Source organism: Magallana gigas, chromosome 2 (genome assembly GCF_963853765.1).
Source record: "Magallana gigas chromosome 2, xbMagGiga1.1, whole genome shotgun sequence".
In the NCBI taxonomy this organism is placed as follows: domain Eukaryota; kingdom Metazoa; phylum Mollusca; class Bivalvia; order Ostreida; family Ostreidae; genus Magallana; species Magallana gigas.
This window is the reverse complement of record NC_088854.1, coordinates 39813216-39840672: the sequence shown is the minus strand read 5'-3', so window position 1 is coordinate 39840672 and position 27457 is coordinate 39813216. Positions and strand designations below refer to the sequence as shown.

Below are 27457 nucleotides of genomic sequence, written 5' to 3'. Positions count from 1 at the left end.
TCTCTCTCATTGCAAATCCGGACCACGACAATCCGTATGATTTTCTTTTGTATTTACTTGTCTGAGTATAATATCCTGTATAATTCTTTGAGGTAAAAAATTACCTTGTGACTTAATTTAGATGAACAACTAAAGAATACAGGTAAGAATAAGCACTCATTTTAAAACTGAATTTAAATTTAAAGCTTCACATTTTAATCATGGATGGGCAACGTATTTTATCAGAATCTGTCGGTTTGAATGGGAACGCCTTTCTCCTTCCGGGAGTAGTCACTAATAGGTTGCTACATGCGTTTTCCGCAATTAGTCAATATTGTTTGAGTGGGAAATACTGCAGATCTTCTTAAACTTCACTCTTCTGAATGAAAATATCCTTCTATTTTGAATACATATTTTTTTTTATATAGACACACCCTTTTTCAAGTTTCGCTGCAATCGGCTGATAATTCCACAACAAAATTATCATGTCATATTGTAATCCCTAACATCAATAAATGCCAAGGACCATTTCCAAAGTCTTATTGAACATGTTGAATATTATAAAATTGTCTAGATAAAACATTTTTAAAGAAATATAGATGGTCTGAAATATTATATAATAAAATGAAACTCTCATTCATTACAACAAAATCAAAACAATTGTTAACATTTTCACAAAGTGGGTTTGATGCAAAGTCAAACTGTATGATTGTGAATTTAAGCAAAATTTCAACTCTTAAGTATTCTTGCTCACCTGAGCTGAAAGCTGTAGTAAATTTTTCTTTTAAAATTACTTTTACATTTGTGTATATGAAAGCATCTTAAAATATAATGCTCATAATATCAAATGAATTCTACAACATTTCTGTTGCTTTATGGTTATTTGAAAAAATTAATGATCATGACTATATATCGTTATATTGATAAACTCACAGTTTTACAGTATTAGTATTTTTCAAACAATAAAATATGCTTTCTTTTGGTGCTTTATTTGAGCTATGAGGGTAGTTAGCATTGCAGAAAAATACAGTTAACTCATGTAATCTACCCTTGAATCAGTTAATCAGTTAATCCATATCCATATAAGTGAGTCAAAGTTTGGATGTTATTATCATTATTGTCTGTTAAAATGTTACTCAGAAGAAACAGCCAATTTTCCATATACTTTGCCATCGTAACGTACTACAGTGTACTTGAAAGTCTGCATGAGGTCAGTCTGTACAAGTCCCCGGAGTTCATACTCTTAATGTAGCTTTAGTTTTGTACAATCAAGAAATTATCTGTGCAAAAAATTAGCAAAAGTACAAAAAATTGAGGCATTGATGAACGGTGAAAAAATTGTAAATTTTAGCTACTTAAATTAAAGTTGGTGTTTTTATAAGGTAGACAAATGCATCTGTAACAGCTTTTGAAGATTTAGAGGAATGCAAACCAGGAAAGATAGGTTGTGCTTTAATTGGATTGCATAGATTTCTGTCTAGTCATGTATATATGTATTACGATCATTTTTTTAAAGAAATAGAGGGAAACGTACTTAGTGGATGTAAATATATTCCAATGAACTTGATGAACTGATTGTTCTGTTTAAGGTGCTACAAATTGAAGAAATAAATCACTTACTGGTAATCTTATGAACATCACAAGGCATGATCCCCATCAGTTAAATTACTACCAGTAAATGAACTTTAAAATCAAGAGCTGACCAATTGAATGTAAAACTGGTTATTTATGCCGGTGGTTAAATACCGGTGTGTGTTTTCTATGGTTAAACAATAAGTGTGGGTACCGGTATTAAGTTCATGGATGTGTGATTTACCACTCTAAAGTTTTGAGTTTTTTTACCATACGCGCAGGGGTACTTTTATGCAGTTTTAAGTTTAACGCGTAGCTAGTGTAAATTTCCACCACACATAAATATCAATCCACTTTTACTGTCAGCGTTTTTTCCCAGCTTTCATGAAAATACGTTTACGAAACTAACTGAAATGGAAAAAATGACACAGATTTTAAACTTATTGTGAAAATATAGACTCCAACTGTGATGGCTAGCTGTGATGCTTAGTTGCTGCATAAAGGTTTTTTTATTTCAAAAAAGTCTTCAAAACACGTCTACAGTGTATTATGTTCAATCTTATAGTTTAAGATAAAGAAAATAAATCCTATTGTCTTAATATTAAATCGTTAAGGTTGGATTTTTTGAAGTTTTTCTTTGTAATGGTAAAGAAACGTGATATTGCCTGACTTTGTTATAGTCCAATTTATCACTAAGCCAAGTACAAATGTATAACCAACTGTGCATTCAAATTGCTCAGTAGACATGTATACAACCATATTGATAATATGTTTTTTTTTCTCAACAAAGTAGAAATAGAGCATTATTCAATCAGATTGTCCTCTTTTTTTTTATGTCTCTTCCTTGCAGAAGAGTGTCTATAAAAGTATTGATTTGCTCTCTTCTCTGATAGAAGCGAAGATAGTAGAATAGCAGATGATAATCTTAGACAAGCAATGGTGTTTCTATTTAAACAAATTGTAAAAACAAATTCTATATAGTCATGAAATTTTCAGTGTATAAGCTGTACAAAGATGCCTAGATTAATAATAGAAATACAATGCAAAATATTTTATGAATATGTATGATCTTGAAGTGGAAATATAAGGAAAAAAAGTTATCTATTTTGTTACATTTTATCTTATTAGAAATCTTACCTTTTTTCAGTGTGTGAAACAGACTGCTCAATCAGATATTAAAATGTTTAAAAAGTGTAAGCTTGTATTGATCTGTTGATGATGCTGGATTTGAATTTTGCATTGTGTCCATTTTAACTACAAAAAAATTGTGATTAAAATTTCTCTTTGCCACATATTGACAAATATAGGATATTTTACTTCTTTCTTGTTTGTTTTAGAATACTGCAAACAGTATGAGGCAAAATCAAAGATATTTGTTGGAATTAATTTTTATTGATTTCTTAAATTATATGTCTCAACTCTTCACATACCCGTATATTCCCATCATACCCGAATTACTATGTACCATTTAATATTAATCACACCACTGTCATTGATTTAGCTACAGCTGCATAGGCCAACATTAGCTATGCAAACATTAATATCTAAACTTATTACTGTTCATGAATTGAATCCCTGTAATCTAAAACTAATGCATTGAAGTAGTTTTGGTCTTTAAGGTGTATACTCTTTGACATTTTTGATTTTCATTAAAGCTGTTTCTTCAATAATTAATCATATTTGATGTAACATCTTTGATTTATTCTCTGACATCTGTTATTAAGGTGGCTCACACATCACATTTAAACAAAACATATTGTTTTGTTAAATTTCCCCTTCCCTCATATTCTGAAAGAACTATAGACGTTCCTATAAGATTTCTCTGTAGACAAGACTGTTTAGATCTGATTGGCACAAATATTAATACGTGTAACATTTATATACAAGGGTTGATCCAAAAGTAATGTCACACTATGCACCGCGTTTAACACTGGCGCTGTATTGTATAAAATGATACATCAAAATTTTCCTTATCAAAATTCTTATTTGAAGTAAAATTTTGATTAAATTTCGTTGAACACTTAACAAGATATTGATGTTTATGGCCTGATATATATGTGACATCGCTGCATCATGAAGTTACGTCTTTTGTAGGGTTTGTATTTACGTATGGATAACATAATTTCAAAATTTTAAAAAGACCCAAACAACACTCTATTTTGAAACAGATATACCATAGACTCTTCCTAACTGTTTTAAAAAATTAGGGAACGTTACCGTCCATTTCGGATATCTACGCAATGCCTTTTGTCTCTAGACCAGGGAATAAAAAAGTTGGACATGCGAATAGTGATACGAAGCATTTCTTGCTTTGATAGATAAAAATCACTAGAAGATGTACTGGAATTGATATATCAACCTAAAATTAAGAGCGAGTGAACAGGGTTCCCTTAACGTGGTTCCAATATCTGATAAAAGCATATGTCTTGTTGATAGATAAATTAGATAGACAGAAGATATACGCTCTGAATGAAACTCAAAACTAGGTTATTATGTCATGAGCTATATCATAAAGCTACATTCATGACTTCTTGAAGAGACCTTGAAAAACTGATCGCTCATTAAATAATATCCAATATACTACCCCATCGATTACAAAAGGAGTAACTAGTTACTTTATGAGTGAAAAAAATGTAAAATAGAGCATCGTGGTCAATTTTTATGGAGTACTAAATTACGAAAATCTACCAGAACGCCAAAGATCTATAAATGATGTCGCTAGCGTGGGGTGACTATCCTTGCTTCACGTTCTACGAAAAATATTATCTTCAGAAATATTGCGTTGTCATAATGCATTTTCAGATCTGAATTGAAACATATAGATATCTTAAAGCACAAGTTTTGTCTCTTTATGCGGATTTTTCACGATTTTATTGCATCTGTGACATTACTTTTGGATCAACCCTCGTATTTTATATGATATCAGGATATTTGAATGGTTCAGATATATCAGCTGTGCTCATGTTTTATAAACTTTGAAAAATTAAGTATCATTATAACACATAATTTATTTTATTTATCGGTAATTGAATTACCAGTTGAGAATTAATCTGTGAGAATTACAATTTCTGCAATCAAATCTATATGTTCAATTCTTGAGGTGTGGTTTGTAACCACATGCAATAAATATTGACGACCAAGATATTTATCACACTCGAAAAAATGTGTAATGCACATGCATATATAATTTGGTTCATGGTAATTTCCTGTTCCCTTTTGGTCTAGTCACTCGTGGGATGATAACCCAGTCTCAAGTTGTTCAAAGAATATGTGGCCAAATGTTACGCACTTTACTTCCTTTTATTGTGTTGATTGTATAACAGACAGTTAAAAAGGAAGTTAGTTTAAAATGAAAGTGGGCTGTATTTTTTATTATATCATTTTTTTTTTTTTAATGAATGCAACAGTACAAATAAATATATTTTTACTAATGAATACATGTATTTGAAATAGACAAATGAGAATTAAGGAAGTAAGGTAAAGATGTTTTTTAGATGCACAATGGATATAATATTTACTGCACTTGTGGTCCTTATTACTGCATATACATGTACCTATTAAAACCAAACAAATATGATGAGAACAGTATTCATTTCAATATTTTGTACAGTTTGACAATTACTGTAAATTCCTTATTAAACATGAGGAATTAATATTTGTGTAAAATCGGGAGAAGTCTGTTTCGCGAATTTAAAATCTTGCTTTTAATTTATGGACATTTGTAAATTACATGAAACTGTGATAAAATTTTGGCATTCATGATTTGATGTTCTCGTGATTTGATGGAAAACCGTTGATTCGCGGAATTAAGTACTCGCGTAAAATAAGGAATCTACAGTATTTCAACTGAAGGATAGATCTGTACACTTTTTTTTTTAACTCCAAGATACTGAAAACCGTATTGTTAATTAAACATTAACTTATTATCCATCCATTGCATTTTCAGTGATATTTTATCATGGATAAAGACAGAAAAGGAAAAGATAGGAAGAGTACAAGTTTTGTAAGTCTGATTTGGAATATATTGTTGTAGCTAGTTCAATTGTTTTAACAAATTTACAAGTTATTAAAAGTTAAAAGGCTTTCGTTAAAAGGCGTATTGAAGGTTAATGATTGTTCATTTTAATTCTCATACGCAGTTTCATCGTCCAAAGAAGAAAGATGAAAAAGATAAAAAAGCTAGCACTCTTCCTGGGTTGTCAGAAGGAATTGCTGGAATGGCCATGGAAAGTATGTCTCAGTGGGAGGTCAATGAAAAGTTTGAGAAAATGCTGGTATGTAGAAGCTTTTGTAGTGAAAGTTTTAAATGAAGATTTGATCAAGCTTAGTGCACCAATATTACTAAAATGCTAAAGATTCTGTAAACATTACAGAATCTCTGATAACATTAAACTGTATGCAGTGTACCAATATGTTGGCACCTAAGTTTTATGGAAGTGTATTACATAACTTCAAGTGCATATTGATTGTTATTGATTTTAAAGATTTAAAAAAAATGTCATTATAAAGATGAGCTTTAAAAATATTTCATGATTAGGAAGCAAAGATATGTTAATTTTTTTTAGACATTTATTAAAAAACAAGAGAATAAATTCTACATTTTATTTTCTCTATAGGACGACCTGAATTTGACTGAGGAGAAGAAGAAGCCCTTAAGGCAGAAAGGCATGGAAGAGAAAAAGGCCATGTTGAGAATGCAGTTGAATGCTGTCAAAGTACGGAACATTCGGGAAATGTAGATTTTCATGATCCAGCACGAATGCCGATTTGGTAACAGTTCAGTTTTTTTACTTAACAGATTGAGGAGGGATGCGATCATCCTGCAGCATTTCTTGAAAAGTTGAACAATCCAGAGTTACAGGGAGAAGAGAGACTAGAGATATTTAAGTCTCTGAAAGTTTTACTGACAAGTAAACCAGTAAGGTAAGAGATGTATTCTTTCACCACCCCTATTATTCACCCTGCATTATTTTTTTTTTTAAATTCCAGCTGGCTTTTTTTATTAAGCCTCTCCAGAAGTACAACCAAGAACTTCCAAGTAAAATAAAAAATAAAAAAGTGTCAGTTGGAAAAAGTTGAAGTAAAATTTTAACAAAAATTGATGTGATAATTATTTAAAGTTTTTCCATTGTATTTTTGGGGTAAATGGGGGGGGGGGGGGGGGGGGGGGGCTTGGTAATCTACACCCTCTAATAATGTTCACTATATGCATTTGTACTTTTAAAAAATGTTTTAGTTACCAGGAAGTCTGTATTATCATAATCCATTACGAATTAGCCTGATATCAAATGTATGACAACAAGAATAAGAATAGTTGTTTTTTTTTCTGCTGTTTAGTCAAAACAAAATGGCCAAATTAAAGCAGCATTGGGATCAATTGCAGCAGACTGTTTCTAACTTGAAAAAAACAGAAAAATTTAATATCTTAGCAAATCTTATCATCATCATGCATTTTTTTTTTCAAGCTGGGTGAAAGAATTTGGTGAAGATGGTTTGAATATGCTGTTGAAACATCTTGTTCATTGCTGCAACAGGTGAGATATATTGTTAGTACCATACTGGTGTGCATTTATAAATGATTATAGGCGTGCATGTATTGTGCAATAGATGTTTATATTTAGCATTTGTTGTGTTTTTTTTTCATGTGTATTTCATGTTGTTCATATGATATGAAGTAGAATGATTGCATGATGTTAAAAACACCTATAATCCTTATTTTAAAACATTTTCATAGATTGTGAAAAAGGAAAAAAAAAACCCCTCTGTATATGTACTATAAACTAACTTCTATTCTGCGTGATGATAGCTGTCCCTAGGAACAGGCCCTTAAATTTGTATCATGATTCATTAAATTTTATATGCAAACTATGATTTTGTCTCTTTGAACCAGGTTATTTCTGGTGTATCACGAAATAAATCCATTGTCAATTAAAATTTGTTTACAGTACATATACGCAGTTAAATAGATTTGAAGTCTGCATGTTTTTGACATGCAACATGTAAAGTTTACACCAGATATAAGCATCATTAGAATCCATTTTAATGAATGGCTATATAAGAGCAAAGTTAAGGTTGCTGATTATCAGATATTAGAAGAAAAATGGTGGCTTTGAGATTAGTACCATAGATTGATACTATTCGACTCTGTTATACTATGTGGTTTAATGAGTCAAATTATTATGTATTTGAAACTGTTTGAATACAGAACAAAGGAAACCATGAGGTATAATTTGCATGCCATCCCTTGACGTAATATATGGCTTCATCAATTTTTTTGTTTGTACTTTTTGGGGCTTTTAATGAAGTAAAATATCTCTTAATGGAAATGATATTTGCAGCAGTTATTTACAGAGAGAGAGAGAGAGAGAGAGAGAGAGAGAGAGAGAGTTAGTTTTTAAAAAGCCTGTTACAAAAGAATTGATGAAGCTAAAGAAATTTTCTCAGGAAATGGATTTTCAATATATTTAACTGTTATGTACCAATATTTATCAGAAATATTTACCAATGGAAGAACAAAACTGCTGCATCATACAGATATATATTTCTTTTTGAGCATGTTGTTCTTCTTCATTTACTCTGCATCATTCAAGGAAGTGTACAATTATATATAAATTGCATCTTGTCTTCAGGAAGAAAGTAATAAGTGCCTGTTTATTAAAAGCCTATGTACATAAAACTTGACACTCATAATCTAGTGAGCATGTCTGAATTTTCTTTTGGTATTGGCCGAGTTTCATAACATCTGATTTTGTATCCAAATACTCACACTCCCATTTCATATATGGAGTTTAAAGTGGTTTTTATCTGAGAAAACCTTCAATTAAACCCAATCCTTTGTACAGAAAATGCAAATGGATTAAGATAAGATTGGAAAAGCTATCAGGTTTTAAATAATGTAGTGAATGTGCCATTTTCATTAAGACAAGGTACATATTGCAATACCGTGTCTTTTAATCTGAGGTAAATTAAAACCGAAATACCTTAGGCATATTACTGAAGTTATGATTTTCATTTCGATACAAATAATGTACCGGTACATGTACTTGATAGGGACAAAAGTGCATTTCAAACAAAATAAATGCACAGGTTTTCCTACATTTTCTTCAATATACTGTAGACGTATTTTTTTCCACGGGGTCATAATTCCGCAGAATCACAATATCAATTTAATCCGCAGGTAAAAATTTACACGGATTCTTTGAATGAAAAAAAATCATTTGATTAATTATTATTAAATTTAGTTCTTAGCGATTTACATAACTTAGAATTTGTCAAACTTTGGACTTATATTGTAAGAACTGTTCAAAGTGAACAGTAATTATTGGTTGTGCACTTGTCGGTAGTCATTAGTTAGCCGTCAAGATGTTACGACGCTGGCTAAAATCGTCTTGTGAAACACCACATCGTTTAAATTATGAGTTAATCAGTTTTATCACTTTAAAGTCAGAGCACAAAGGGATCTAAAAATTGCAGTAAAAACACAGGTCTTAGCGTGTAGTTAATTGGGTCATTGAATGACAGACCGGCTTGGGGTTATTTGTCGTCTGACACGTGCCGTTATCTCAAGCTGGGAGAAGTTTAAATTTCATGCAAGTAAATTTACAGAAAATTCAAATCTTTAGGAGATTAAATTAATAGTTATGTGAATTCTCAATACAAATTTGTTTGACAGTTTGCATAGATAAAGATGATATACATTGGGTACATGTATATATATGAAAGTGTTATATATTGTAGTATCTTCCTATTATCCTTATCCATGTAATGAAATTTCAAAATTTCATTCCAAAATGCACTTTAAGTACACTGGGAAAAGATTCCACGTAAAATTTGTGCCCGCGTTCATAGCGTAAATTAATACCACGCGGACAAAAGTACGTCTACAGTATTCTTGAAACATCTATTCATCAGTATTCATCAGCGAACATATAATTTTTGGTTCAATTTATATTTTCTGTGGAAGTAGAATTTGATAGATAGAAAAATATCATAGACAGTGCTTAAATCCATAAAGTCCACAGTGTAGGATTGATTTATCGTAAACGTTTCTTGACAGCTAGTACCGGTAATGGTGATTTATGAGAGATGTTGCTTTATGAAGCCTTTAGATGCTAGCGCTACTATCTCTTTGTGAATATCTTATGTGTTTAGGATAAGAGGATTCTGGTTAATAAGCTAGCCTTTATACTCTATTAGCAGTTTCTTTCAATGTTGTTCTCATATTTCTTTAGTTTTTTGTTTTCTGAAAATTTAGAAATGTTTATCGACATTGGTGAGGACTGGTAGTTATCTTTAAACAGTTACATATATATCAAGACTTTCTTTGATAATGATTAATTGTCAGCTTATGTCATACTATGTATTTGCGAAGGACATACATAAAGTATGAATTCCCTCTCCGTCTACATACACTTGCTAATGTATACTTTCTGTTGTGTTTTGAGTCTCACTTCTATTACTGTGGATTCCTAATTAGAACCGTTTTAACAAGAGCTTGGACTTTCTGTGGGATGTTACTATCTAGTTTGCTCATCAAAACAAGCTGTCAAATATTGACCTCCTATCTTTCAATTCGCTAAGAGAAGCTCATTAATATTTATAGGCTGTCAAAGCCGGAAAGTTGTTTGCAAGATCTGCTCTGCTGTGTGAAATTGACGCTGTTCCAGCAAAATATATATCTCTGGGTGAAGACGGGGAAGTCTCATTGCGTTCAATATATTCATATTTATTAGACAATGACTGGCCAGTTAACCATGAGTAGACCCGCCTTCATCAGATCGAATTTTGTCACGTACTGCCAAAAGTCCAAGCATTTGTTAAAACGGTTCTAAATGCGGATTAAACTGTTATCCACATAAAATCGTAAGATGCTTCCCTCACAACTTCTGTTTTTTTTTAGTTGTATACTCTAAGGAATCATTAAAAAATTTAATGTTCTAACAATTTAATTACTGACAGCTAGAATTACAGAATTAAGTACTCATGTAAAATAAGGAATCTACAGTATCTCAATCTTGATTGACAAATTATTTCTAAAAAAAAAACAGTAAAAAGATATATGCAATGGAGGGTCAGACATGGGGAAAGTTTTCTCTTATACAGGTAAAACTTGTTTTATGAAAAGCCTGGCATAAATGGAGCCAAAATGAGTCACTTATATATATTGAAGCTACATATAGTCATTGATGCTTAAATAAGAATATGCATGCAAAAAGAATACAACTCTAACTCTTGTTATATATTTTTTTATCACTTTAGGACATTAAAATCACTTCAGTTAATGGTATTTTCTTATAAAATAAAATGGTTTATGGGTCTAAATTGTACATCTTTAGACACCTTAGAAATACCAATATTTTATAAATGAGTCCTAAAGAATGGACTGAATCGAATGAGGGATCTGAAAATTTAAAACTATTTATTTCCTTACATGATTTATTCAATTTTCAAACTCTATAAATCTTGCGAGTAGTTCTTGGAAATCTATAGATTTTGTGAAAAATGTTTCATAGACAGTACTTTATGTCTTTAATAAAAGCTACTGGCTTTGAATATACCAAAGATATATAGCATTTGATAACAGAATACTAACTAATTTATGTCTATCTGGTTTTTTTTTTGTAGGAAAGAAGAGAGGCAAAGTAGACTGGAATGTGTGAAGTGCATAAAAGCTTTCATGAACAATACTGTAAGTCTGGACTTAGATGATTTAGCATGTCTAGTCCGCAAATAGTTGCTCAATCTATTACCTGTAATCCATTTGGGTGCAAAGTTTTAGTGAAATTACACACTAAATCACAAAAAATAATCTTTTTGAAAGTATCTGTTTCCAAATTCTTTGGGGTTTTTTTTCACTTAACATGCAAAGTAATATGAGAAAGTCGTATTTGATTTTCTAAACGTAGCTTAAACGTGTGAAAAATACAGGTACGGGTAAGATTTAATTTAAGTATTCACTGTATTTTATCCAAACAAGTGTATCTGACGATGGAATATATAACAAACTAAAATAGCTTTCACACATAAATGTTTCAAGCAGGAAGTTATTGATCATAATATTATTTCCAATTTAATTAGAAAGTTAAAATCTTACAATTTTAGAGAGTTTCCAACATGAAATGCATCTCATGTTGCATCAGATACCTTTTCTCTCTATATTACCTGTAGTTTATATTTAGGAATATAATTAATTTTTCTGGTCAGTTGAGGAAATACTTAATATGCACATGCCTTTAAGTACTAATGGGTCATGATATATGTGGGTTCAAAATAAATAAATGAGCAAATAATGAGAAAAAATGGCATAATTAAATGAATTGAAAACATATAACAGGTGGTACTTCATACAGTACAGATTGACAATTTAAGAAGGGAGTGGCAAATTGGATTATTCAATGTTTTATATATAATTTATTTCATATTGGTACAGTTTGTACATTTTTAACTCTTTTACAATAAAGTTACATGAATTTAAAACATGGATTAACTGTAAGAGTTTAATGTAGCTAATTGCACTTGAAAATTTTCAGCTTTTAAATAATTGGGTTGGGTCCTAAAAGTTAGATTACCTAAACAATTTGTCCCCCAACTACTGGTACTACAAATGAAATGCATTTTTTAATGCAATGGTTTAATGAAAAAAAGAAGAAGGATATTATAGAAAGACATGTATTAAAATACAAATTGGTACCATATTTTTAATTCTCAAGCAAATATAATACTATTCTAGAATATGAAATAATTTTCTTTTTAAAATGCAATTTAAGGCCATATGTTCTCAAGTCAATTGTAACCCAACAAAAATGAAAAACTTACTGATACATTAAATTCTTGAGAAAGAAATTTAAAAAAATTCTTTCAATTTGTGTATTCTTGTATTAGGTAAGAAAGGACAAATTTAAATCTCTGAACTATAAATTCATTTTCATACCTTAATTGGCTTGGTAGAAAACGTCCTGATGATGGAGTATATAATTTCTTCAGTTTGTTTATTGCAGTATTAAATGATCAAATTGGGTGTTGTTGTTATAGCTAAATAATTGCGCTTTTTTTCACAATATAAAGATGATTGAGATCATATTGATTTCTCTGGAAAAAAAACCCACAAAAATATAAATTCATTTACAAAGTAACTTGAGTTAACTTCCACTTATAATGATGGAGTTTGGGTGCTGTGTTAGGGTACACAGAGGAAATGTCTGCATATGATGATCAAGCCATCAGGCAAGGCTACAATTACTTGATTGGCTTCTAGCTGTGCAGTTTTTTCATTAAAACAAAACTTTACAGAGTCACTCATAATAACTAGTATCAGTTGAAACTTTATCTATATTTGTATGAAGATTATAATGACAAAATGTAATACCATAATGAAGCAGTAAAGCAGACCTTTCCATTATTATTTTTAGCGAGTTTCAGCCATTTTTTTTGTTTGAATGTTTTTAAAAAGTTAATTTTTTTGTTCTTTGTTTGTAGTTTGGCCTGACAAAGATGCTTGAGAGTGATGAGGGGCTCTCCATTTTATCCCGGTGCCTAGATCCAACTGACCCAGACACCATGATGTTGTGTGTCAGTATTTTGGCTGCAGTCTGTATCTACCACCCACCACTTGGGTAGGAACTTTTGAGATGACCTGTAATTTCAGTGGTTTCCTATCAACTAGATAGGCAAAAATTCTTTAGAGTACTATCTATGTCACTAGTATTGATTTTAATTTAGTAAAAATGTTTGAAATATTGACTGGTTAACTTGTAATGTAAAAAGCATAAATATTCATTTGGGATTCATTTTCATTGATAAGGTCAATCCACCTTACTTTGAAAACACCTCTAGGGATTTTCTGCAAATTATTTTTTTTTCCTGCGTTACTTGACCTACTTTGTCAAATAGGTATCTTTATAAGTAATGAATGAGTGTCACATCTTAGTAAATCTGAAAAATCAATTTTGACTTGGGCTCCTTTCTTGATTCATGGTGAATACATCAAAACTTGAATATAACAAGCATGGATATTTAATTTCTTATGAATTTGCTTTTTATTAATGTATTATGAATTATGGTTATAACGAAGTCTTTTATATGGTCTCCTGAAATTAGCTATAAATGAGTTTTTGTTGTAGAGTGTTTAGTATTGCTACTCCGAAACAACAAGACATAAATACTTGCAACTTTCACAAATTTTTCTTGGTCAGACTTTAAGAATCATCCAATCATCTCATTGCAAAAGGATGCGAGACTCCTGGAAGCAATAATTCCTCACTGAATTTCACGATCAGTTTGTAAATAAATTTGGCTTTTAAAGTAATAATTTCAAATGACTTTTCGCCATTTGAAATAAAAGTATTCACCACAATACATGAAAAATTTATGATGGTCAAAGGTCTAGATCATTCAAGGCAAAAAAAAAAAAAAATAACGATGCTCTGAAACTGGTCAATGTAGAGACCTAAAATCTCCTATAAAGTATTCAAAAACACAAAGTTTTCTTTCAATGTACTAATGACAAAGGGCTATGACAATTCCTAGCAACTGTAACTATGACCCCACTTTGTGGGTGCCCTTTAGTGATAAGTATGCATGTCTATCCATTCAATTACATGTATCCTTTCACCTGTAAGTCGGATTTCCTGTTTGTCTGAAGCATATCAATTGCCCTTGATTGAAGATATGCAATGACGTTGAACCAATTTTCTAGGTCAAAGGTCAAGGTCAAATAACCTCTGTATAAAACTGTTGTTCAGAACATATTTTCTTTCCTTTTCATCTAGTGACAGTTTTTGAATTGGGATAGATAATTACACAAATACTTTCTTCTGTTATATTTACCATCATTATACATTACATGGAACACCATGAAAAAAAAATGTTCACTTAACTGTATCATTTGGTATATTATGCATTTTCAATTTCTAGGCATCAGAAGGTGTTGGAGGGTCTGACCGTCAGTGCGGAGATGAAGGACATGGATCGTTTCGACATGATCATCACTGGTCTGGGTATGGGAATAAATCTTCCTCTCCAGGTCGGCTGTATGCAGCTGGTCAATGCCATCATCTGTACCCCTTCGGATCATCTAGATTACCGGCTTCATCTCAGAAACGAGTTCATGAGATGTGGGCTCCAAAACATGATCAAGGTATTTGATTTTAATCTTTATATCACGACCATGACTGTGTGAATAAATGTACTGAACATTGAAATCATCAAATTAAATCTATTAATTTTTTTTTCATTTAATTACAAGAAATAACTTTGTATTACTTAAAATAAAAACATCAGCCAAACATATCAACAAAGAGATGATATTTCAGGAGCTAAGGGTTTGATGCATTTTGATAATGTATATTTTAATCTGTTTTATTTTCTTTACCCCCATTTTGCAGCATCTAGATGAACAGGATAATGAAGAGCTTCAGGTACAGCTGGGAACATTTCACGGCCAGGCGGATTACGATCAGGAGGAGATAATCCAAAGATTCGAACTCACCAAAGTGGACATGACGTATCCTTGAAATACATGCAAACATGTAGATCTCATTCATTTTCTAAAAATAAAAAGATGAAAGCCATTATTTCTCTAACTGTAAATTTTAAGTTGAAACATTGATACTTTCAATGTAGAAATAGAGAAATGGAAATGGAATCTGTATTTATCGGCCATGTTTTGTTTAAACCTGGATTTAATGATTTGCTGGCTTTATAAAATCTTGTAAAGTTTGGTGCATATGTCATGATTTTCTTAACTGGTTTAATATAGAGATGCCGATCATTGCTTTGAAATACTGAAGCAGATGAATTCTGCGGACAAGGAGAATGAGCGATGCTTCCTGTCCATCCTTCAGCACCTGCTCTGTGTGCGAGATGACTTCTTTGTCAGGTAAGACAGCTGAACCTCATCTCTTGTACATTGCATGTCAGAACTCTGTCACTGTATAGGGCAACTCAAGACAGTCTTTTTGTACATGGCATGTCAAGATTTTCTCAGACAATGATATAAATAAATAAACTGGTATGTGGTGCCTAATTTTTGTAATCAAGATGTAAGCTATCTGGAAAATAGGATATCAGGGACATCTAAGGACTAGTTTGGGGTGAAAAGTATTTGCAATGATGAAGCTCTTGCAAATCTTGCAAAATTTTCTCACATGCCAGTAAAAGTTGTTTTGCATCCCCAGTACCTGGTCTTGAGTGAATATAAATACAGTTTGGAATTTTTTTCGTTTATTTAAAATTAACAATGATGATTCAGTTGGCATTGATAAAGATATTTGGAAATCTGTGATGTAAATGACACTGAAGAGATTTTTCCTTTAGGACTGAGTACTATCGACTTATAGAGGAATGTCTGACCCAGATCGTTCTACACAAAGACGGAGTAGACCCCGACTTCAAGAAGACTAAAAGATTCGACATCAAAACGGAGAAGTTCATAGGTTAGTCATATCTCTTATTATAGATTCAGTCTTATATCATTCCAAAGAACTTTTGACTTTGCTAGACTTAAAAAAATTCAGAAAGTAGTTTTACTCCATATATGGTCTGTTTATTACAGGGTATAATGAAATTTGACAGGTTTTGTAGTTTTTGCAAAATTGGTCTTTTTATATATCTCTATCATATAATTCAATCATAAATGTGACATTGATACAGATAACGGTAATCCAACTCATCTTTGATATAAAAAAAATAGGACTACATTTCATGTTTCTTCAGTGAAGATTTCATTGCTTTCCGACAGATGAGCTTGGAGAAAGAAGGAAGGAGATTACAGAGCTAGAGAAGAGGGTGTCACAGCTGGAACCAAGCGCAGAGAACCTTCCCAAAGTTCAGGCCCAGCTAGACTTAGCCATGATTGCCAAGCAGGAGATAGAGTCAAAGGCCCAGATCATGGAGGAACAGTACATGACCAAGGTCAACGAAGCCGACGAAAAGAAAGAGCAGCTGGAGAACAAGCTCAAGGAACTGGATGCTGAGATGAACTCCAAGCTAATGGAAGTCAAGGAAGTCAAGGCGCAGAAGGAAAAGATTGAGGAAGACTTCCTCAATATGAGGGTGAACAAAGATAAGGAAATTGCTCAACTGAAGGAACAGGTAAATTGAATGGAACCCAATTTTGATGAATGAATTGACTTTCAGTCTTTTTTATTTATATTCTTCTTCCAATTTTTTTTTTTATAAAATATGAATAATTTTTTTATTTTAAAGTTTAAAGCACATATGAATCCTTCATTCTTTGATTATACATTATTGACTTGAGCTAGAAATTTGTTTTTTTCTGTTTAGGTTAAAAGTCGGCCAGCCATTGTAGATATGGACATTGCACGACCAATCAATGTCAAGGCATCCACTCCAACCCCGCCCACTCAAGTAAAAAATGCATCAGTTCAGACAACAGAGGAACTCCTTCCAGTAGCACAGCCCACACAAACACCAGCCCCTCCCTCTGGTGCCCCAGCCCCTCCTCCTGCCCCACCTCCACCTCCACTTCCACCAGGGGTAACAATTCCTGCCCCTCCCCCTGCTCCTCCGCTGCATCCAGGTGCCCCAGCCCCTCCTCCAGCACCTGCCCCACCCCCTGCTCCCCCTTTCCATGGTGGTGTAGCACCTCCCCCAGCCCCTCCTCCTCCTCCCCCAATACCTGGTGCTCCAGCACCTCCCCCAGCCCCTCCACCTCCATTTGGTGCCCCAGTTCCTCCCCCTCCACCCCCACCCCCTGGTGGTGCCCCAATTCCTCCACCTCCTCCTCCCTTACCAGGTGGTATACCCCCACCACCCCCTCCTCCTGGTGGTGCCCCACCCCCACCTCCTCCCCCAGGTGCCCCTGGGTTTGCACCAGGTCCGCCTAAACCTGTTGTACCTCAGTTACCTTATGGAATGAAGCCAAAGAAAAAGTATGAAGTTAAGGAGCAAACAAAACGTATCAATTGGGAAAAGGTAATTGTATCTACATCTTGATTAAAAAGTTATACTGGCTTTTCTACTATAAACTACTGAAAAATGTTTTATCATACTCTTTACATATAATGCTTCTGTTATGTTTTAGATACCAACTAATAAACTCAAGGAAGACTCATTTTGGGTCAAAGCAGAAGAGGCCAGGTTTGAAGACGACTTCATATTTCAGTCGTTAGTGGAGAACTTCAGTGTCAAAAAGCGTAAGTTAAAAACGAAAGTGTGTGTATGGCTTTGATACATTTTAATTGTTTAATTGTTATACTTTATGTATAACACTGTCGTGTGCATAATTTTCAGCTGTGAAAAAAGATGCTCAAGTTGAGGTAGCAAATGAAAAGAAAGGTAAAAAGGTCAAGGATCTCCGAGTGCTGGATCCCAAATCTGCCATGAATCTCTGTAAGTATAGCTTTTGAAGTGTTCTCGTCTTCATTTCTATATACATGTACATATACTTACTGATGTACAATTAACTCATCATTGAATAAAACTATTGAAGTTTAATTTGGAACACAGACTAGGGAAAGAAAATAAAAAAGGAAAAAAAATTAATTATTTGCATGTAAATGTTGTTTTGTGACGTCAATTTTTGTCATGGTTTTACAGCTATGTTGCTAGGATCTCTGAAGACTCCGTACAAGGAAATTCGTCGTAGAATCCTGGAGGTAGATGCCGAACACCTGACTACGGGAATGTTGGAACAACTCATCAAGTACCTACCTGAGCCCGAGCAGATCAAGGAGCTGGGCGCACTCAAGGAGGAGTACGACGATCTCGCCGAGGCTGAGCAGTTCATTGCCACGGTATGTAGTAGAAAAAAATGCAGTATGTTTGTAAATGTAGGAAGAATAAGAGTTCATTGTGGATTACATTTTCATTGAATTTGTTCTATATGTCAAGTCCACACACTCCATTTAATTCCATTTTTTATTTTTGAACCTTTTCTGAACCATGTATGTAAAGATTACTCAAAATTATTTTGTAACTAAAAAGTACTGGTTCTAAATGAAAACTGTCTCACTGTTGTTTGTTAATTTTTTATATATATATAAAACTTAAGAAATGAATTCCAACAATAATAAAATAGTATGCACTATTTTCAAAATTGATTCTAAACACTTTCACATTTTCTAAGTAGGTAAGAGTATTTTTTAATATGTACATCTGTCATGGATATAATATTGACTGAATAATATACACATATTATTATAGAATTGTACCTGTAACACTTTGTAAATTTCAGATCTCAGATATCAAGAGAATCAAGCCGCGTCTGCAGTCCATACTTTTCAAGATGACATATAGTGAAGTGGTGGATGGCATTAAGCCGGTAGGAACACTTTCTCAAAGATTGTCTTGCAGACAAAGATGTGTGTGTGCACATGTTACATGTATCTTTTGAAATTTGTTCATCTGTCTGTCTGTCCTTTTGTGGTTCTCAATATTTTACCCTCACAGTATTTTACAGTGAGAATGCATTTCAAGCAGTAAAAATTGTCAGTCAAAATGAATAAGCGGGTACTGCATATTTGAATATATTTCTTTCCCTTTCTTGAATTAAAAATTCAAACTCTGTCAGCTACTGTACATGTAAGTGTAAGTGTGAATTTCAAGAATAAGTATACAAGTGTTGAACAGTCATTGCAATCGTGCAGAAATTTTTGCCAATAGTTTTTATGGATTTAAAAAGAAATGGGCACTGATTAGATCAAACTTAAGTAAGAAAAAAATTCTGCACCTCCCATTGTGCCAATGAATAACAAAGAAATTCTGTATTCTTGTTTTTGCAGATGTCCAGTGAGTAAATAATCTAGGCCACACTAATATAACACATACTGTTGTACAAGTTGTACAGTGTACATTTATCTGTGTAGTAGATGCATTATTTTGCATGCTAGATCTGTTCTGTAAGGTTGCCAAATCATGGCTTTGATGGTGTCTTCATTTATATTAAATGATGGAAATAATGTACGTGTCATTCCCGGATCAGTTTAATGTGAGCATGCGCGGATTATTTAAAATATTAATTTGTCAATTTTAACATGAATTATACAGCAAAACTAGTTCACACTTTACGGGGATCAGACCATCAATATTACCTTTAAATGGTACAGAATTACAGTGTCTTCAAGTTTGTGTACTATTTGATTCCCTCCATCTTAATATTACTTGTAATAAGCACGAACAAAGAATTTGCACTTTTGAATAGATATGTATCCTTTAGATTGCAGTTATCGGGAATTATTATTGTTGTTTAACTAGTCACTAACTCTACGGTAATTCATTTTTAGCTCACCTGAGCTGAAAGCTCAAGGAAGGTTTTCTGATCACATTTTGTCTGTCATCTGTCTGTCTATCCATCTGTCTGCGTCTCTCCATAAACTTTCACATTTTCAACATCTTCTCCAAAACCACTTGGCCAATTTCATCCAAACTTGGCACCAAGTGCCCTAAGGCAAAAGAGATTCAAAGTTGTGAAAATTAAGGACCACATAATTGTCAAGGGAAGATATTAATAAGGAATTATTGAAAATTGACAAAAAATTTTCAAAAATCTTTTTTTTCAAGAACCATTTAGACAGGAAAGCTGAAACTTATACGGAAGCATCCTAAGGTAGTGTAGATTCAAAATTGTGAAAATCATTATCCACGGGGGTAGGGTGGGGCACTAGGGCCAGAATTGGGGAGGGGGGGGGGGGGGGGAAGTGGTGGTAAATTTTTACATAGGAATATATAGCGAAAAGTCTTTTAAAATCTTCTTCTCAAAAACCAAATGGCCAGAAAAGCTGAAACCTAGGTAGAAGCATCCTCTGGTAGAGTAAATGAAAGTTTGTTCAAATCATGATCCCTGGGTGTAGGATGGGGCCACAATGGGGGGGGGGGGTCAAGTTTTTACTTGTAATGTATAACATATTATACCTTTTGCAGAACAATATTCTGATCACTTGTTCAGTAGAATTCATAACTCTCTGATATTTTTAAAAATATTCTGCTGATATGACTATTGATAAATGTAAAAATCTCTAGTGTGAAAACACAATGGTAGGTGAGTTTTAGCCACATTTAACCAAATGCACCTACAACATAAAAAATATGATAGCAATTAAAGCTAGGTGCCTCAGGTTAGAATGTGGACTAAATCTGGATGTTCCCTTCCCCTCACATAATACATGATGATAGAGGTAATTTTTAATATCCATTTTCATTCATGGAAACAAAGAGCACTGCAACTCACAGCTATACATAGATATACTGATGACCAATATCCGAAATGGATTGGTTTATCATTGCAAGAGAACATTTGAAAATGTACCTAATGAACCTTACAAAAGTATTTTTAAATTAATAATTTTACAAAATATTGCAGGACTTGATGGCAGCAACTGTAGCCTTGGAAGAAATCAAGACCAACACAAAGTTTGCGCGTATTCTGGAACTCATTTTGCTGGTTGGAAATTATCTGAACTCAGGCTCCAGGAATGCACAGTCTTTGGGATTTGACATCAGTTTCCTTAGCAAGGTTTGATATGAATGTTGATTGATTTTGCTCTAATTTTCCTCTGATTGTTGATTATTGGTAATAAATTTATTTATTCTTAAAACTGATTTTTCTTTTAAAATTAAGATGGAAATTATAATTGTTAGGAGTAAAGAGAATAAGGAAATATCAAGGTTTACAGTGCCATTCCCTTATCCTTATTTCTTATTTGAAAGCAAAGAGATTACCGGTATTGAGGATGACGCTGATTATATAACTTATATTGTTTTCATGTAGCTGAAGAATACAAAAACACAGGACAACAAGTCGACGTTAGTACACTTTCTGGTTAGTATAATCGAGGAGAAATATCCGGATCTGGTGCAGTTCCAGGACGACTTTACTTACCTGGAAAAAGCCTCCAAAGGTAAGTCCAAAAGCAAATACATGTACTTTATTGTGGGTAGTGAAGAAAAAATAAGAATTTAATCATTGAATCTGTAATATTGAAAAATTCAAAAATGTTATGTTGCTGTTGTTTGGATAAAAATTTAGTCTGAATTCTATTGTTATGAGTTGGACTTTTTCAGTTTCGGATGAGTCAATTCAGGGAAACTTCCGTTCCATCGAAAAATCTCTGAAGCAGGTGAAAAGTGATTTGGAAAACTGTAAGAAGTCCTCAATGGAAGGAGACAAGTTCCCAGAAGTCATGGAGATATCCTTTGTTTTTTCCAAAATACACTGTGCAAAGTTCTTATTTTGCATGTATTTTATCTGCATGTGATATTTTATACAGATAACTTTTGTTGGTCTCTGAAAAGAAAAACACTGGTTACGAAATACCAGGTATGGCAATGTCTGTCCTCGAATATTTCAAGAGTTGACAAATTAATAACCATTTCTTGTCTGTGAAATAATGACTTTAAAGTGATTGTTGTATGAGAAGTACTTAGATGTGTATTTTCATTACCAGTACATGTTTTACAAAACCAATTATTGTATATTATAGGCTTTCCAAGCTTGCATCTTTTGACAGTATATATCACATGTCTAAATCGTAACTCTTCCAGTATCAAAAAAAGTTAAACCACGTTAGTTTTACCAAAATTGCATCTTCCTTGACGGTGCTACGGTTTTAGAGGTGATGCTAAAGGCCAGTTTGAAGTACTCAACAATATGTACAATAAGATGAATAGTCTGTTTGAAGATATGAGCAAATACTATTGTTTTGACAAGAAGAAATACAACATGGAGGATTTCTTTGGCGACATCAAAATATTTCAAGACAGCTTTAAGGTACATTGCAGTTTTATTTTGTGGCATGTTATTTCTATGTTTTGTTGTCGAAAATATATATATACAATGTACGTGCCACATTTGCCTTCCATTATAAATGTTACTGTACTTCCATTTTTGGTGTTTAAATAATTATGTATATGACAATATAACTACTGTACTTCCATTTTTGGTGTTTAAATAATTATGTATATGACAATATCTACATTTATTTTCAAAACTTGTGACCATTCAGCAGATATTCAGGATTGTATGTTAAAATTCACAACAATTTATTGAAAAGTAAAGAGTGTGTTCTGTGTTGAAAGAGCAATTTCAGCGACATCTTACTAACATTCCCTCCATCTTATCTCCTGAAGATACATGTACATGTTTGCCTATGATTTTTAATTTGTATTGTAGCAAGCCCTCAAGGATAATGCTAAACAAAGAGAGACAAATGCTAGATTACAGCGTGCTAAAGAAGCCAAAGAGCGTGCTCAGAAAGAGAAGGAAGAGAGAATGGCAGCTCGCAAAGGTGAGTTCAGAATCATTATCATTATCTTACACTGCAAGGTATAAATATATTCACTTTCATCATTCACAATACTGATAACATGTGTATATGGATAGAGCTTATCATATACATGTATTACAAATATATTACTGATATCACTTGAAAGCATATTAATAACTTAATGTAAACTTTTTTTCAACAAATGGTTGTTTTTACCTCTATTCATTTTGTTCTTTACATTAATTTTCATATTTTGCATTAAAATTAGCAGAGAGAAAATTTTATCTTCTTAAATTATGAGAAAACCTTACAAGATGAAAACCTTTATACACTATTTATATATGCATTTCAGAGGATGAAATCCAGGGCAAGAGAATTCCAACACGAGGACTTGGCCCAAAGGGTAAGCATCTCCATGAACTCCCAATGAAAATAAAATTCTTAGCAGAATTTTTTTTCAGCTGAATCATTTCGTGATCTAGTTCATTTATCTCATTCTCTTTCTTCATTTTGAATGTTGTAGCTGTTCCTTCATTTTGAATGTTCTGTTCCTTTATTTTGCATGCTCTGTTCCAGATGATGATTTGAAGGGTGCAATGGACAATCTGCTTGATGCACTGAAGACAGGATCAGCATTCAACACGGCCCGCAGGAAGAGAAATCCAAGACCTCAAGGTTAGATACTGTCATACTGATCTTGTTCAGGGGAGGGAAACATATTTGATCAAATCATTTGAATGTTTTTGATAATTATTATACCAGGTACATTTAACAATTAAGTTAAGCAGTGTTACTTACATTGATTTCTGGTACATACTGTTTAGAGAAAAATATTCGCCCGTTTTATTTTCGCCCCTTTCTCCTTGTCGTCAGTAAGCACATTCAAGACTAGTCGAATTAAAATGTCTAAAATTATCTAATTTTTTTATGCAACTGTGTCTTAACAAATTGAAGACCGGGTGAAACTCTTTGCAAGTACAGAAGGGCGAGGGAAAAAAAAACATGGGACGAAAATAATCCCCTTTATAGTAGTAATACAATGTAGATATTTTTTTTTTACAAGTAACTCATTGCTGGAATATAATATGAACATCTGGTTTGTTCTATTTTCATGCTTGAATGTTATATGACTTAACAATGAAGGGTTGCAACAAAATTGCTTTTGAAGGTGACGGAGAAGTGAAAGCAATGAGGAAGAAACCAATAGATATTATGGCCATGCAGGAAGATTGCTGAATAATCCAGGGAGATTTGGTGGAGAAACCCTTCCACAGCAAATATCAACATGCAAAACATACCTCTTTTAATGGAAAAGTGGACCAGTCTTTAAATTTTTTGCGTCTTCCGATTGGATATCCTTTACTAGATTGAACTAGATTTTATTTTTTGATATATGTATATTAAAACTATTTAATTTTTTTTTTTTTTTAGGAAATTTGGATGATGTAGATATATAAATAAATGTACATGTATTTGTTTTTATACTCTAGCTAGCATAGTTTTACTTTTCTTAGCACCTGTATATTTTGATTACATGGAGTGCACAGCCAGATAAGAGATGTTTTACAAGTCAAGATTTATTGATTGTATACAATTAAGTGCTAAGTCTATCCTTTTCTCTTCTGCAGCAAACTTTAATACACTAATTAATAGAGATATTTAGCTCTCGCTAGGTGAGAATCTTTCAAAACTAACATGTTATTCTAAAATCTGTTTAGTCATTTTTAGATTTAGAATTCTGTTTTGAAGTAGGTTTTGTTGGAATGTTTGTCTCTCTCCTGTCAATGATTTGATTTAGTACTATATATGGCTGTGGATTTTGTGTTCTTGAATTCTAGTCCATATGGATGAAAGTTTTAAATTTCGTTTAAAAACAACAGCATTTTGGTGTGTTAATATTCAGATGTCTTTGCAAGTACATGTATTACCGTATATCCGTGTACAAAAGTTTGCGAAAATGTCGGAAATGTGTAGCATTTTTAATTTGCGCCAGTCATTTTTTGCAATTTAAAAAGCTTCTTATAGAAAATAATACAGAATATAATTTCTACGTATTAAAAAGTTTGCTATTTAAAAGACATCGCGAAAAAAGCGAAAATTAGATCATTGCGAAAATTACTGGATATACGGTACATGTATATGGATGAAGTTGAAGAAATAGACATCGCTATGTGGTGTTTTTGTTATGGTATTTGATTTTGAGTTAAAGTAATTACGTTTTGCCATTGTTTGGCTCAATTCATTTGTTAGATCTCAAGTTATTGGTAAGTTAGATGGGGTTCATAGAGTGTTGTTTGTCTCAAGTTTTATATGTATCAAAACATGTACATGTAGATGGGCGCTGGTTATCATAAATATATATACTGGTACAGTGTATGCAGACATGCGTATCTTATGGTAATGGCAAAATCATGTAATTTTTTCTATTCATATACAGTATCTACCATATAAATTTCTGTACATGAATATTAAGATGTACAAATCATGCAGCTAGGGCATTCATAAAGGTTTTTTTAAATGGAGGTCAATGAGGTTTTCACTACTGATATGTTTTTGTGTTTTATGCAATTTTGATTTGATTTATTTTGCATAAAATAACATATCTAATGAGTCTTTTATCATAAGTTTGGCCTTTGGGAATGATTGAAAAGTCACAATAATTCTTCTAGATTTCATATAGGTGCTATTTTCTTTGTGTTCTTTTTACATAGAAATAACTGATTCCTCGAAAAAATGAGGTACATTTAATACCTTTATAATTATAAACTTGACGAAAAAAGGCAAAATTGTCGTATCTGTAGATACTTTCTAGTATATAATGCATTTAATGTTTATATTTGCCTTCGTATAGATTGATGATGGACAATTTTTCTCATTCTTTGTTTAATTTTGATCTATAACAATTGGGACCAGATCGATTAACATCATTTAATTGTTTCAGTTAATGCAGCATAAATCAGTTCTGCTGAGCTGAGCGTCCGTCCTGTTGACTTGTCGTAATACTACTCCGTTACAAGTCACTCTCTGAGAGAGCAATAAACAGCTTTGTTATTATACATCTAGTAGCCAACTGTTGTCTGTTATTGAGGTGATTTCAAATCTGTTGAAACTTTTGTTGAAGATTTCTATTTTTTAGTAGTATATAGAGTGCAAGTGTGTCGTGGCAGAGAAAAATGTTTTTTTTTTTGTTGTTGTTGCAAATACATACATGTACATTATTCACATGTTTATTCTACATGTATCTTATGCTCACATAGATATATCATGTGACCTTATTTAGCAATCAACTTCCTTCACATTTATATATTTAATACTACAGAAAATTATGTACACTTTATATGCAAATATTTTGACTGTCTTCTCTTTTTTGGTAATACTTTTCGTTACTATAAGAGCCAAACTTTCCCCCATGCAGTGCTAGTCTAAAAGTACATTTTAAATCTATTGATTTTAAAAAATGTTTGTTGGAATTAATGTCTCCACTAACATACTAACTTCTAATTAATTCTATGGCCAAAGATTATTAGTTTAAAAAATTAATAAAATTGTAAAGCGTTCAATATGTTTCTAACAAATAACTCAACAAAAAAAGATATTCCCTCTATTAAAGTCGGTATCTGTGATGTTTTATTTATATATCAGTGTATACATGTACATTCTACATGTACATTTTTTGCCTTTGTTGCAAGACGCTTTTAAATGCATATAAGCCCATACTGTTAATGTGTGTTTTAGAATGCTGACCTTTACTTTGGTCTGTAATTTCCATTATGTCTCTTTATTAAAAGTCAATACTCTTGGTATTTTGGTACATGTATTTTTACATGTATAAATGGGGAAAAAGTATACATGGCAAAATATCATTTCTTTATGTCAGTTATTATATCAAGATTTATTATTTTTTTTTCTAATTCATGCATTTACATGTATATTATCCATTTGTATTCCACATGTAGCTATATCAAAGACTAAAGAAAATTGTATGTCAATTTTTTTAATGAATGGGAATATTATGTTTGGTAATGATAAACGGGATAATTAAAAGGCAGATTGTGTAATTTTTTTTTTGCTGTATCATAGAGAAGTTTTTATCATACTATATCTCTCTCAGGTAAACGATAGGAAACATCTAGTCATATATAACTTATTTACAATCTAGATACAACTACATGTATCCAATGGTTTCTTCCCCCTTTTTGTCTTGACACTGTATATACATGATTATATTTTCACCCCAATATTTACCCAAAATTCAATTCTAAACTGGGCTATATCAAACAAACTTGACATATTTTTAATATTGCTGTCTCGGAGAAAAATATACAGTGAAAATATAAATTGGTGGTTCATTAAATATTTACTAGTTAATTGTATAGGTGAAGAACATGTATCTGTACTTGATAAGTTCCTATAGTTTTTATCCATGCTATTTTCTGAAACTGAAAAAAATTATTTTCATTTTTCAAAATTTTAAATTTTTGTTATAAAAATAAATGTTTACATTCCTAGTTTTTTTTTTACTTAAAAAACTTGTTTGCTAAATTCAGTTTCTTCGTTCACATTGACATATGCATACACATTCCTAGTTAAACATGTGCTCAGTTTTCTATTAGCATAAAGCTTCCATCTGATTGTGTATGACTGCTTCCTGTTTTAGCTTGGCAATAAATGAAAATCAAGAAAAA

At 32.3% G+C, this 27457-nt stretch overlaps 1 protein-coding gene across 2 annotated transcripts; it reads left to right on the top strand.

Moving 5' to 3' along the window:
• Positions 1-32: 32 nt before the first annotated feature.
• On the top strand, positions 33-27457 carry LOC105340901 (protein diaphanous homolog 1). Of its 2 annotated transcripts, XM_034444344.2 has the most exons (27): positions 33-142; positions 5498-5554; positions 5691-5825; positions 6168-6266; positions 6350-6474; positions 7017-7085; positions 7757-7774; positions 11176-11239; positions 13027-13163; positions 14464-14686; positions 14934-15052; positions 15308-15427; positions 15865-15983; positions 16289-16641; positions 16834-17484; positions 17594-17705; positions 17803-17901; positions 18109-18305; positions 18746-18832; positions 20870-21022; positions 21278-21407; positions 21571-21695; positions 22112-22276; positions 22679-22793; positions 23125-23175; positions 23349-23447; positions 23941-27457. In XM_034444344.2, the coding sequence occupies exons 2-27, from the start codon at positions 5510-5512 to the stop codon at positions 24006-24008; spliced, it is 3678 nt and encodes a 1225-aa protein (XP_034300235.2). In that variant the 5' UTR covers positions 33-142; positions 5498-5509; the 3' UTR covers positions 24009-27457. The 2 variants fall into 2 exon arrangements, with proteins under 2 accessions (XP_034300235.2, XP_034300236.2); XM_034444345.2 differs by lacking the exon at positions 7757-7774.

Coding starts and splice junctions, on each gene's coding strand:
- LOC105340901 (XM_034444344.2), top strand. CDS start 5,510: ATGGATAAAGACAGAAAAGGAAAAGATAGGAAGAGTACAAGTTTT. Junction 16,642..16,833: donor TTGCTCAACTGAAGGAACAG/GTAAATTGAATG, acceptor TTTTCTGTTTAG/GTTAAAAGTCGGCCAGCCAT. Junction 21,408..21,570: donor CCTGGAAAAAGCCTCCAAAG/GTAAGTCCAAAA, acceptor GGACTTTTTCAG/TTTCGGATGAGTCAATTCAG.